This window comes from Rhinoderma darwinii, chromosome 12, assembly GCF_050947455.1.
Source record: "Rhinoderma darwinii isolate aRhiDar2 chromosome 12, aRhiDar2.hap1, whole genome shotgun sequence".
Lineage (NCBI taxonomy): Eukaryota > Metazoa > Chordata > Amphibia > Anura > Rhinodermatidae > Rhinoderma > Rhinoderma darwinii.
Genome location: NC_134698.1, coordinates 67,561,009 through 67,574,708, shown reverse-complemented (window position 1 = coordinate 67,574,708; position 13,700 = coordinate 67,561,009). Strand labels below are relative to the sequence as shown.

The window sequence follows — 13,700 nt, the reverse complement described above, 5'->3', positions numbered from 1 at the left end:
CCCTCTTTACTCTCTGCAGTGTCAGAAAGATGGACGTAGATGTCAGAGATATGATATTGTTGTGTTTTTAGATAAACTACAAAATTAATTTCAACAGGGTCCACCATCGAAGAAAAATTGGACGTTTTACTGTCAAGGTAAAATCTCTAAATGTAAAATCTCCAATATCCAAACATTCAACCTTTTTAGTTTGCTCTGGTATTTTGGTCCAACTCTACATTATGGACAAAGATACAAGTGTATGATGGTCAGGCTTTAGCGTATCACCTGTGGATACATGCAATGGGAGTCTGGTGCTCTGTGTCCTGGGAGGACAATCCGGACGACCGGTCTGTAAGCTGTGGCTCCCCAGCATGCTGAGAGTTGTAGTTTTACCGCAAGTCGCAGACTGCTATTCTGTAGCATCTTGTTCTGGTATATGGGAGAGATATTGAGAAACCTCAAGGACAATACGGGGTCTTCATATGGAGTGTTACCATTGCAATAAATTCAACAACTGTCAAACAACATTTTGGTTCATGGGTTTTATTATTATTATTATTATTATTAGTATATGTAGTCAGGAAAAGTCAACTCAAATGTATAGAACAGAATCGGAACTGCTTCCATTTTCCTTTCAAAGAGACGTTTCCCTCTCCTTGGATCTAATGGACCCAGGACATCATGTAGGTACCAGAGAGAGGGGGCACCGCGGCACTGACCTTCGTGTTGATCTAAAATAGTGCTTATAGTTTCACCATTTCTAGTCCTTCCTACATAACTTAGTTTCAAGCCATTCACTTTTGTAGGATTAATCTTTAGCCCATCCTATTGAATACATATTAAGGACGTCCATTGGGAAAGAAGGCACATGTTGTATATAGAGACATGTCAGAGTGTGAGGGGGATGGGAAGGTGAGATACAGTGAGATAGAAGTTGCAACGTGGAGGCGTCACAGATCAAAGACTCCACACATAACAGAAGTTGTTCTCTCTGGTCATATCCTCCACGTTTCTTTGTTCATGAAGGGCCGGCCACATATCTGTCCACATTCTGTGGTTTTCTTGAGCCCTTTACAATAGCACCATACGTTTTTGTAGGAATGAACTCAGACAATGGTGCATGAGTTGCGACACTTCCCACATCCTTTCTTCTTTTTCTTTGGGTGGAACACCGTAAGGATCGCTTCATCAAACACGTTCTTGAGCCCTTTTTGAGTCAGGGCTGAACACTCCAAGTAGCATTGTGCTCCGATCTGAAGAACACAAAGACGTACAAAATCATCACATGACATCATCAAAGACGCGTTCCCCACCATTATGTCCTACTAATCCAGCATTAGGACCAAAGCAGGTCCAAGCAATCCCCAGCTACTCCAGGTGCTGGCGCACGCTCATATGAATGCCCTCATGGTTCATTCAGTTTTAGGTTGTTATATCTGAGGAGTCTCGAGGATATGACTTCATGGATAACATTTGGTTGTATAGAGTTGAAATCAGGAGGATCTTGTGTATCCAAATGGACAGACAAATGTGGCCACATTACCCACAACAACCAGAATTTGACTTTATCTTCTAAACTGCACCGGCAAACGGGAACGGTTAAGTATAGTTTCTCAAAGGAAGTTTGGACAGTGAGACATTCGCATCACCACGTTTAATAGGGTTTTTTTGGGAACTTCAATTGATAACCCCTCCACAGGATAGGCCATAAATGGCAGCGGTGCAACGTCCAGAACGCTCACCGATCCGAAAAAGGAAAGGACCCTTGATTGACACAACACCATACATACGGGGGGTTATTAAAGTGATCATTAGTACCAGGCAGAACTGGACTTGTTTGATGGAGGACCTTCAGCTTGGAGGCACATTAATTTCTTGGAGTAAAATCTATACTTTCTCTATACCGAGCAGAGGTGAACTAAACAGACATCAGGACGATAATGGGGAAAGCAAGTTAACTTCAGCTTCCCTACAGCACATCAACCACCTACGGGTATGTTCACACTCGAAAACAGTGCTGTCATTTTCAGACGTTTTTGATTTTAAGGGAAAACAGTCTCTAATTTTCAGCCGTTTTTGTAGACGAAAACATTTTTTGAGGCGTTTTTTGGAGCTGTTTTTCTATTGACACAATGAAAAACAGCTCCAAAAACGGATCAAGTAGTAACATGCTCCTTCTTTTTACAGGGCGTCTTTTTATGCGCCAATTTTTAAAACCTGCTTAAAAACACCCCGTCTGAAATAAACGCTGCTTTTCCCATTGAAATCAATGGGCAGATGTTTGTAGGCGCTTAGCTGCCGTTTTTTACAGCATATTTCAAGGTGTTTACATCCTGAAATACACCTGAAAACTCTGCGTGTGAACGTGCCCTAAGGGTATGTTTACACGGGCTATTTTCAGACGTTTTTCGGGCCGTAAACATCCCGAAAAACGGCTGAAAAATCGGAAGCAGAACGCCTGCAAACATCTGCCCATTGATTTCAATGGGAAATACGGTGCTCTGTTCCGACGGAGTGTTATTTTACGCCTCTCATTTTCAAATAACCCGTAAAAAGTGCATGTCACTTCTTGAGCTGTTTTTGGAGCTGTTTTTCATTGACACAATAGAAAAACAGCACCTGATTTTCAGCCTTTTTTGGAGCTGGTTTCCCTTGAAAACAGCTCCGTACTTACAGCCGTTTTTTGTTAAGAATGTGAACGTAGCCCAAGAGTCCTATTTCATGACACGATATGGGCCGGGTAAACAAACGCAGATCAACGAGACACCTCGTCGATCCGCTCTCATTTGGTCCTTTCACAAGCCGCAATGATTGGTTATGTTTAGGGACGAGCGATCGTTACTCCGCTTGTCCCCCATACATTTTAGTCACCGAGATGTGCTGCTGACCACGATAATGTTTATTGCTGCATAAACGATGCGATCAGCCGATACACGAACGTTTGCTCGTTCATCGACTGATCGTTGCTCTGTTTACTCAGGGCAATGATCGGGAAGGAGCGCTTGTTTGCTCGATCACTGGCCCATGTAATAGGGCATTAATAGACCAAAAACAAACTATAGTCCATGGTTAACCAGGCTTGCCCTCATTTGTAGCAATGGACAAGGTTTTCAGATAAATTATTTCCTTTGCACCTGGTTGCTACTGAATTTCAGCATTTACATGGTAATGGGACGATGATTTAGTACACGGCCTTGCCAGTATTTCAGCTAAAATTGAGTAAAAAAAAAAAAGATAACGACAAGTGGAAACTACCGTGCAACAGATTTCACCCATTGCATTGCAAAGGGTTAAATCTGCGGCAATTCCTCAAGATAATAGGTATACTGCGGATTTAACAATCCACGCAGGTTTTTTTTTTTTCTGCTACATGAGAATAACGCCATTATTATTGCACTTTAATTTGTTACGGTCACCAAAAATCTGCAACAAATTTGCCTAAATGGCCTGAGGCATCGCACAAAGCATGGAGGGGGCACATGGAGGAACCGTACAGCTGCATACAGTGTCTAGGGATCTATTCTACCCTGTCATATGACATCCATGCGAGCATGGCACATTTTTTGGGTCCATTTCCATCTTTTCTATGACATCGTCGTGTGCACCGAATAAGCAATAAGAATGATCGAAACAGGTCATCGACCTTTGTCACGTACGCAGCCTGCTCTGGTAAGAATTGCGCAGTGTGAACGGGCCTCGTGAAAGATTCAAGTCCTTATGCTCCTGACTCCAGCTTCATTGAATACAGTTATAGATCACAACTTACCATTTTTGAGAGTTTCATCCCTTGCTCATAAGTAATTGGTTTTTCTTTCATGTGAAGAAGTCGAGCCAAAGTTTTAGGGTCATCTCGCAGATCAATCTAGAAACAAAAGGTAGGTGGGAAAAAAAACAATGAAAAAGAAACCAGGACGCAGCATGTGGTTACCAATTTGTGAGGGGTTGGGCATGTTAAAAAAAAAACAAAAAAACACAAACAATTCTTACTTTCCCCGACATCTGCCATGTCAGACGTCACACATTAGATCACCTGATCTTGCTAAAATTTGTGTTTGGCCTCATTCTGATGTGTATATTTGCAGCAAAACTAACACAATGCTATTCTTAGTGCGGGGCCAAAGGGGGCGGAGCATCACAGGGATTCAAAGAACAAAAGAAAATCCCTGTGTCATGCACCGCCCCCTTCAGACTCTGGAGACGCTGATACTATTATGTTTAGTGCAGTGTGTTCCTTTAAAGCAGTGGTTTCCCAACGTGTCTCTCCAGCGGTTGCAAAACTACAACTCCCAGCATTCCCTGATTGCTTCATGAAGTCAAGACATGCTGGGAGTTGTAGTTTTGCAACAGCTGGAAAGCTACAGGTTGGAGACCACTGCTTTAAAAGGGTTATATTCCACCGTAAACATTTATGACCACATCTTTCATTTATTCCCTGCCTGAATGCAGCAGCCACTCCGCCACGTGGGTTGTGGTCAGTCGTCACGTATAAGAGGTTTATAAGTTATCCCATTGTTATGCCATAAATATCTAAGTTGGGATGCCCCTTTAAGTTGTATGTTGGAGGAATACTGTTCACCCAAGTCTTATCTCGTGATGTAAGATGCAGCGATAGATATCAATGTTTGATATGTGACCGGCGTCTTCTAGTTACCTGTGTACCTATCAACACATAGGGTACGTGTGGCATACAGGCCCTGAGTTCTGATACCCATTCCTCCTGGACGTTATGGTAAGAGGCTGGATTGACAACGGAGAAGCAGATTAGGAACACGTCTGTATTGGGGTAGGACAGAGGTCTGAGCTGGTCATAGTCTTCCTGTAGAGAAGCAGACATATTAAGAAATATCATTATTCCCATAGCCGATGTCTCCAATCATCAAGATTATCAGTATTCTTCTGTCCGCTAATAGAGCAGATGGAGATGATCTATTTTCACGCTTGGGAAATGCGGACTATAATATTCTTCAATGGAAAAATGTGTTATCTTTACTGCCAAATCTAAACTAGTCACATATGTTCCACATCTTATCCTGGACCACACTATTAAATCCAGTAAAGATTCAGGTTCAAAAAGTTTATAGCAAAAATGTATATCTACTGATTACCACTAGGTGGCAGCAACTGCATGTACATAGTAATACTGGAATGTAAAGATTCCGTAGCACAAAAATGATCCAGAAAAGTCAGCGCTGCAACCGGCCAATGTATATAGAAAAAATATCACCGGGTCTAACCTGCTCGTACCAAGTCCTCATGCATATAACAAAGGTAAGGAAATATTTTATATCCTGAAGTGTAATGGGTGAAATTGTGATCCACTGATCGGTCAACCCCATGTTTGTTATAGAGCAGATGCGGAGTCTCCTTTAGTGCAGCAATTTACATCTGTCTGTTTACATTCACAGTTGTTTAAACAAATCAGCTTTATAAATGATTTGGAGCATTTTCTCAATATACCGGATACAGTTACGGTGCTTTCCTTTGTCGTCGTCCCCCACTCCACCCCCACCCCCACATACACAACATTTTTACATGTATATACTGATGATACTAAATTGGGAAAAAATAATTGCTTGTTGCCTCCACTAGGGGGCCAACCTGTATATATCTCCTTGATCGGAATAGGAGCTGTATACAAATGACATTCTCCTCTTAGGCAATAATCCAATTTTTGGCATAAAATATTCAACTCTCATATAAACGTGTGAATAAAAACCAACTAGGGGCAGGAAGTTGCAGCCACAGTATACAACATTTGAAGATTATATAGAACGGTCACTGCAGTACTTTTGGTCGCTTTGTCTTATCTTAAAGGGTAACTAACCTTTTAAAAAACTTGACATGTCAGAAGTTTTGAGCGGTGGCGGTCCGAGCATGGAGACCCTTACCGATTGCTAAAATTAAATCGGCAGAAGGCCTTGGGTGAGCGCTGTGCCGCTTTGTTTCTGATCAGGTTTTTATCGGAGCGGGGTATGGTCTTAATAAAAAGCCTACGAGTCTGTACACCACTCGCTTAAAGGAAAGCTGATCTGAAACAAAGCGGCACAGCGTTCACCTCAGCGCTTCTGCTGCTTCATTTTAGCGATTGGTGGGGGTCTCAGTGCTCGGAATCCCACCGATCAAAACTTCTGAAATGTCACTATGACATGTCAAAAGTTTTTTCAAAGTTTAGTTACACTTTCGGGGAATGCCCTAAGTGTCTGAGAGATGCGTGTCCCACCTCTGACACCTGCACATAGGTGGAGAACGTTCCACCCTCCGTTCTTTAAATATCTGAGATAGAGCAACATACACACGACATTAAAGGGGTATTCCTACGGGTAGGAAAGGACCAGCCACATGACAATCCACATGCCCCTCTGGAGCAAACAATACAAGCTCCTCTCCCTTGGTTTTCACTTCATTCCTACCACTATACCAAGAATAGGGAATAGTAAAGAGTCGTAGTTTAGTCGGCCATGATGATCAGATTTTCATGATCCTTTACATTTTTTCTGCAAACTAATTTTGTCATTTAAATAATGTAAACTTGCGCTATTCAGGGAAAAGTAACAACCCCGTCGCTCTGGTGTAATACATTGCTGACTCTTCTCTCCATACTGTAAGTCCTCGTGTCACTATGTGTGGGCTGCGATACTGGTTTCATACGGGGGGATCATTGGCGCCAGGGTCTAAGTATAATTAGTCTCAGGAAGAAGGACTTGGCCATTTAATCCGTCCCGGCCTGAATCAGTTACATCAATAACCTTGTAACTTCATGGGACACTGTAACGCACACATTGCATTTTTACAGTCACCTCTGGCACAGAGATCATCAGCCCTTCTATCTCACCACGGTTGTATTATATCATCATTTTCTGGAGGTGTCGGATTAGAGGGAATGTATGAGTATTAGTTCGATGCCGGAACGATGGAATTTTATATCCATGTCAATAGAAAAACACCACTGATGTTTATGTAGGTAAGTGAACGGAAACTTTCCACTGACACGTCTGTAAAAAATATATGTATAAACGTCACATTCTGATGTCTGAACCTGATAGTTCTACAGAGATAAGCGGCGCCACAGATGTTTCTGCAGGAAGGGATTAGCGTGTCACAGATTACTTTTGCAGGCATTTCCTTTTTCTGTCAACCTGACTGACCTGTAGCGCTTCCTACACCTAGAGGTTCTGCAGCAGCTGCAGTGTGTATTGTATAATACTGTGCCTGCTGCAGAACATCATAATACACACCTCAGCTTCTGTAGAACATCATAATACACACCTCAGCTGCTGCAGATCATCATAATACACACCTCAGCTGCTGCAGAACATCATAATACACACCTCAGCTGCTGCAGATCATCATAATACACACCTCAGCTGCTGCAGAACATCATAATACACACCTCAGCTGCTGCAGATCATAATACACACCTCAGCTGCTGCAGAACATCATAATACACACAGCTGAAGCAGAACATCATAATACACACCTCAGCTGCTGCAGAACATCATAATACACACCTCAGCTGCTGCAGATCATAATACACACCAGCTGCTGCAGAACATCATAATACACACCTCAGCTGCAGCAGAACATCATAATACACACCTCAGCTGCTGCAGATCATCATAATACACACCTCAGCTGCTGCAGATCATCATAATACACACCTCAGCTGCTGCAGAACATCATAATACACACCTCAGCTGCTGCAGATCATCATAATACACATCTCAGCTGCTGCAGAACATCATAATACACACCTCAGCTGCTGCAGATCATCATAATGCACACCTCAGCTGCTGCAGAAGATCATAATACACACCTCAGCTGCTGCAGATCATCATAATGCACACCTCAGCTGCTGCAGAACATCATAATACACACCTCAGCTGCTGCAGATCATCATAATACACACCTCAGCTGCTTCAGATCATCATAATACACACCTCAGCTGCAGCAGAACATCATAATACACATCTCAGCTGCTGCAGAACATCATAATACACACCTCAGCTGCTGCAGATCATCATAATACACACCTCAGCTGCTGCAGAACATCATAATACACACCTCAGCTGCTGCAGATCATCATAATACACATCTCAGCTGCTGCAGAACATCATAATACACACCTCAGCTGCTGCAGATCATCATAATGCACACCTCAGCTGCTGCAGAAGATCATAATACACACCTCAGCTGCTGCAGATCATCATAATGCACACCTCAGCTGCTGCAGAACATCATAATACACACCTCAGCTGCTGCAGATCATCATAATACACACCTCAGCTGCTTCAGATCATCATAATACACACCTCAGCTGCTGCAGAAGATCATAATACACACCTCAGCTGCTGCAGAACATCATAATACATAAGTCAATGGGTGCGTGAAAACCGCGCACGGCACACGAACGCACTTCCGTGTGCCGCGTGTGATTCGCGCTACAGTAGTCAAAATTATGAATGAAACCAGGAAAGCACCACGTTCTTTTCTGTTTACAAACATAAAAACAGAGTGTCATAATGATGGCATCATATGCTCATGACACACAGAGCTTTTGTGGACCTTTTGCGCGTTCAAAACGCACACGCTCGGATGAATCCAGTCTTAGTGCTGACTTTCTTTTGCAAAGTATTAGGTATTTTCTTAATGTATTTTTTTTTTTTAGAATATCAATAGGTAATTTTTGGGGATTTATGCCAATAGAACTTAAAGTGTAGCTAAACGTTTGACAAACTTCTGACATATCATAGTGACATGTCATAAGTTTGGATTGATGGGGGTCTGAGCACTGAGACCCCCACCAATCTCTAGAACTAAGTAGTTGAAGGTCTCGTGTGATTACTCAGCCGCTTCGTGTCTGTTCGGCTTTTTCTGGAAATAAATGTATCTTGGTACGGACTCAATAGAAAGTCTATGACCCCGTACTCCGATACATCGGCTTTCCGGAAACAGCCGAACAGACATGAAGCAGCTGAGCGCTCACACAAGACCTTCAACTACTTCGTTCTAGCGATTGGTGGGGGTCTCAGTGCTCAAACATTTTAGCTACACTTTAATCACTGTATAAATGAAAAAGGTCTGCGACTTTCTAATTATACTTTGTGTTTTAATTCCTCACCATTTTAATACATTTCTTTGCGGTCAGTGAATAAGAACACGGTTTACATTCAGAAGCAGCAATCCCATGCATAGCTAGACCTGTTCTCTGTGGATATAATTGTATCTACTCTAGATCTCAGAGCATTGTCTAAACAGCCTGGACTCCAGACTGATACATAGTAACAAACTACCAGAGGTATTTGTGCAGCTACTGCTGATCTATTTCGCCCACAGAGCATTGCATGGACAGCGGAGAGCAGGGCTATGTATGTACCAATCTTCTGCCTCTGAATGTAACCAAGAGTGTTCTCATTCACTGACAGCAAAGATCTTGGAAATGGTGAAGAATTAAGACACAAAGTATATTATAAAGTTGTAGAACTTTTTATTTCTACAGTGAATAAAGATGTTTTCTGGTTTTAAGTCTTAAAGAGAACCTGTCAGCTTCCAGAGCATCTTTTCTTAGAACTCTGCATTGTAACATTCCTCTGTTATTCCTCCTATAAATAAATAAATTGACAATTGGATCTTCCCATTCCCCTTCTCAATTTGGGTGTATCTCCAAACAGTCTGACATTGTTAAATCAGTGGTATCACGCCCCATTGAGAAGGTAAATGGTAACACCCAGTTGTTAATTTATTCATACATTTCCAGGAGGAAGAACAGAGGAACGGCACAACAGATTTCTAAAAATAGGTGTTCTGGAATTGTTATTTCATGGGGAATCCAAGTATTTAGTAATACCTACATGTCAGGAGAGGTGACGGGTCCTCTTTAAAGCTAACAGTGGCTGTAGACTTGCACACTGGTCTTCGGCAGATTGTCTTAGAAGGCTATAGGTGTCAGCAATGGAGGATGGAGGAGTCCTAATTTAACATGATGGAGCTGCGTCATGAATGAGAAGTGTGACCGCTCTTTCCAGTTTTTACAGAAGACATTTTTTCTTACCTTAATTGGCAGTTTTGGAAATGAAATATAAAAGCTGCAGCAAATACCTGTCCTGCGGTGTCATAGAGTCCCAGGAGATACTGCTTCCCTCCAACCGCCACCGTCACTGAAAAACAATACAAGAACATGTGCGGATGTTAGCCAGGGGGCGCTGCTCATACAAGGCTTGTAATCTTATACTAGTCGCCACTTCATTTCCTGTAGCTGTGACAGATCTCATCTTTCATCGGAGGCGGTAGAGGCCGCACTTTACACAGATGGCTCTAGTCAATGTCTGGAGTGACTGCGACATATTTCTCACCGTCTGACTCTGATTAGTCATTTAACACACTCCAGAGACGCTGCCGCTCATTTGTACCGTACAGATCTTGAATAAACCTTGGCGTTCATTAGTCAATGGAAATACACAGACAAGACGTCCGCTCTCTAAACAGTTGCCGATAAAAATAGGTATTCAACATCTGTCAGAGATTTGGAATATGAAGTAATCGCAATGACATTCTGTATGCAGAGGATATAAAGACCGCAGTACGGGCAATAATCTCTGTAGGTGATATTGGGATAACCAGACACGTATTAAGTGTCCTGTATTGTTACTTGCAAGCCCAACATTTATCTAATTTTGTGCAACCACTAGGGGGAGCTAACTACATACGGATTATTAAATTCAATAGGAGTTGTATGCAGAAAGTTACTAAGCTCCCTCTAGTGGTTGCGGGCATCTTGAATTTTATTATTCAGTTTATGGCTATGTGAAGGGATTTGGAGCCCTGTAATAGGAAAAAAATAATTCATTTTGACCCCATATCAAGTTGTAATATAAAGTTAATTGTTTTTTTTTAAAACCTTAGGCTGTGTTCACACAGAGTTTTTTGCAGGAGGAAAATTCGTCCTGCAAAAACTGCTCCAGAAGTTTTTTGCACAGTGGTTCGACAAAAACTCGTCAAAACACTCGTCGAGGCGTTTTTTTTTCCAGTTTCTGACTGATTGAAATGGGGTTTTGGAGGCGGAAACCACCTCAAGATAGGTCATGTCACTTCTTTTTACCACAACGCGGTTTTTCCGCTCACGGTAAAAAAACTCGTCCGCCTCCCATTGAAAACAATGGGAGGCATTTTTGGGAAGTTTCTGACGAGTTTTGCCGAGCGGTTTCCGCGTCAAAAAAACTCGTAAAAAAACTCTGTGTGAACAGGGCCTAAGAAAAACGGTGATCAAAGGTGGACATTGACTTTAAGCTGGCCACAGAACATAGCCAGTTAAATGATTGTGCAAACCGTTAACACCACTTATGACCCCCACCATACAATTGGACCATCAGCTTGTCCATACTACAGTAATTGAATGGAGAGGGGAGGATAAGCAGCTGCTAAGCACCTGCTTATCTCAGGGAAAAAACAGGATTCCTTATAAAATGGCAGATTCTTATCCCCGCACCTCCTTGCAGTGACAACTATCTTACGTTTGAGGCCGGATCACAACCTGACATTACAGACCACCCTATACGGATTCTGCCTCTGTTACATACTCCCTCGTGTCATGTCTAGACCCTCAAGGTGATTCCGTGTCCAATGGACATGTTATAAACTAAACACATCTAAGTTACTGGACTGGACGCAATGGAAGGGACCATATAATTTGTTTTTTCTTTTTACTTCTTTACGCTCAAAATTTACAACCAAAATGTAAATAAATACAATATATTTTAAATTATCAGAGCAATTTTTTTCCAAAATCCCCATAGCCACCCCAAAGACATCGAAAAGGGAGGGTTGAAAAAAATAAATAGAAAAACCACTGTTAGGGTATGTTCACACGGCCTATTTACGGACGTAATTCGGGCGTTTTTGCCCCGAATTACGTCTTAAAATAGCGCCTCAATAGCGCTGACAAACATCTGCCCATTGAAAGCAATGGGCAGACGTTTGTCTGTTCACACGAGGCGTATATTTACGCGCCGCTGTCAAATGACGGCGCGTAAATAGACGCCCGCATAGAAGAAGTGACCTGTCACTTCTTTGGCCGTAATTGGAGCCGCTATTCATTGACTCCAATGAATAGCAGCGCTAATTACGGCCGTAATTGACGCGGCGTTCAAGCGCCTGCACATGCCGGTACGGCTGAAATTACGGGGATGTTTTCAGGCTGAAACATCCCCATAATTTCAGCCGTTACGGACCCCCGCCGTGTGAACATACCCTTAGGGTATGTGCACACACACTAATTGACGGACGTATTTCGGCTGCAAGTACCGGACCGAACACAGTGCAGGGAGCCGGGCTCCTAGCATCATACATATGTACGACGCTAGGAGTCCCTGCCTCTCCGTGGAACTACTGTCCTGTACTGAAAACATGATTACAGTACGGGACAGTTGTCCTGCAGAGAGGCAGGGACTCCTAGCATCGTACATAACTATGATGCTAGGAGCCCGGCTCCCTGCACTGTGTTCGGTCCGGTACTTGCGGCCGAAATACGTCCGTAAATTACGGACGTAATTAGTGTGTGTGCACATACCCTTACCACAGCCCCCTTTCCCCGGCAAACATTATGTCCTCTGTTCAGAGAAGGAAAAGGGTCAGGAGTGACATTATCCCCCACCCCATCCAGGGGCAGATTCAGGCAGCAGGGTGCCCCTGTTTTAGAACATTATATGGGCTCCTTGATCTCCAAAAGCTATACATAGAGCTCTAAGGCCTTGTTCACACAGCATATATTCAACGTGTATTTTTGCCGCATTTTACGCATCGAAAACGCGTCAAACGCTTGCTTTAAGCTTCCCATTGACATCAATGGGAAAACGCATTGTAGTGCATACGACACGTTTTTTTTTACGCTTGTGTGTTTAAAAAAAACACATAGTGTAAAAAAAGAAGCGTCAGGTCAATTCTTGGCGTGTGAAACGCGCCCACTTCCCATAGTCAATGGTAGTCCTAATTACGCACCCAAAAACACACAGAAAACACGTAAAAAAAAAGCGCCAAAAACGCCTGTACTTTAAAAACCGCTTTGCAAAAATGCTCGCATTTAGCGCGTTTACACATCGTTTTTTTTGTAGCGCTGTGTGAACAAGGCCTAACAATCCGCCACTAATTGTGATCCATGAAATAAAGTATCTCTGTCCCTTACATGTAGTCTAACAGACTGTGAGAAGCTGCTTTTAAAGGTGGCATACATTTCCAGGAGGACTAACAGAGGGACGATAATACAGAGTTTTAAGAAAAGAGGTTCCAGAATTGTTATTTCATGGGGAATACAAGTATTTACTAAAACAGACCTGTCAGGAGAGGAGTCAGATCCTCTTGAAAGATTGCAATGGAACGAGGCTATGTGAATATATACATCCTCTGTCTGTATAACTTGCTGTGTATACAAAGGAGGATATAACATGAGTTCTATGGTTTGCTTATTATTAGGGCTCACAGAATACAGAATTCTCCAGTTGATATTGGGGATCACAACTGCATGAAAAGATCCTGATGCACCATCACCCCTCCCCCATATGGACTAGAGCCCATACACCACATGTAATGGGGATTATTTTTTACCATATATAGACTTGTGGATTAATCGAGTCGCACAGATTCATTACATGAGAATTATAACACCGTGTTCGTGTCTTTGGTTTTAATTTGTAAGAATCTGGTAAAAACTTACTAAAAACTTGCAGATT

The 13,700-nt window shown here is 42.5% G+C and overlaps 1 protein-coding gene across 1 annotated transcript in view; it reads right to left on the bottom strand.

Moving 5' to 3' along the window:
• Positions 1–519: 519 nt before the first annotated feature.
• The window catches only part of RHOJ (ras homolog family member J), a 69,283-nt gene continuing 56,102 nt past the window's right edge, over positions 520–13,700 (bottom strand). Inside the window, exons 2-5 of the mRNA XM_075843741.1 lie at positions 10,078–10,136; positions 4,634–4,798; positions 3,749–3,844; positions 520–1,235 (exon numbers count right to left, since the gene is read on the bottom strand). Of these exons, the coding sequence (XP_075699856.1) occupies positions 1,089–1,235; positions 3,749–3,844; positions 4,634–4,798; positions 10,078–10,136 (467 nt within the window). The 3' untranslated portion in view covers positions 520–1,088. The remainder of the gene's footprint in view (positions 1,236–3,748; positions 3,845–4,633; positions 4,799–10,077; positions 10,137–13,700) is intronic.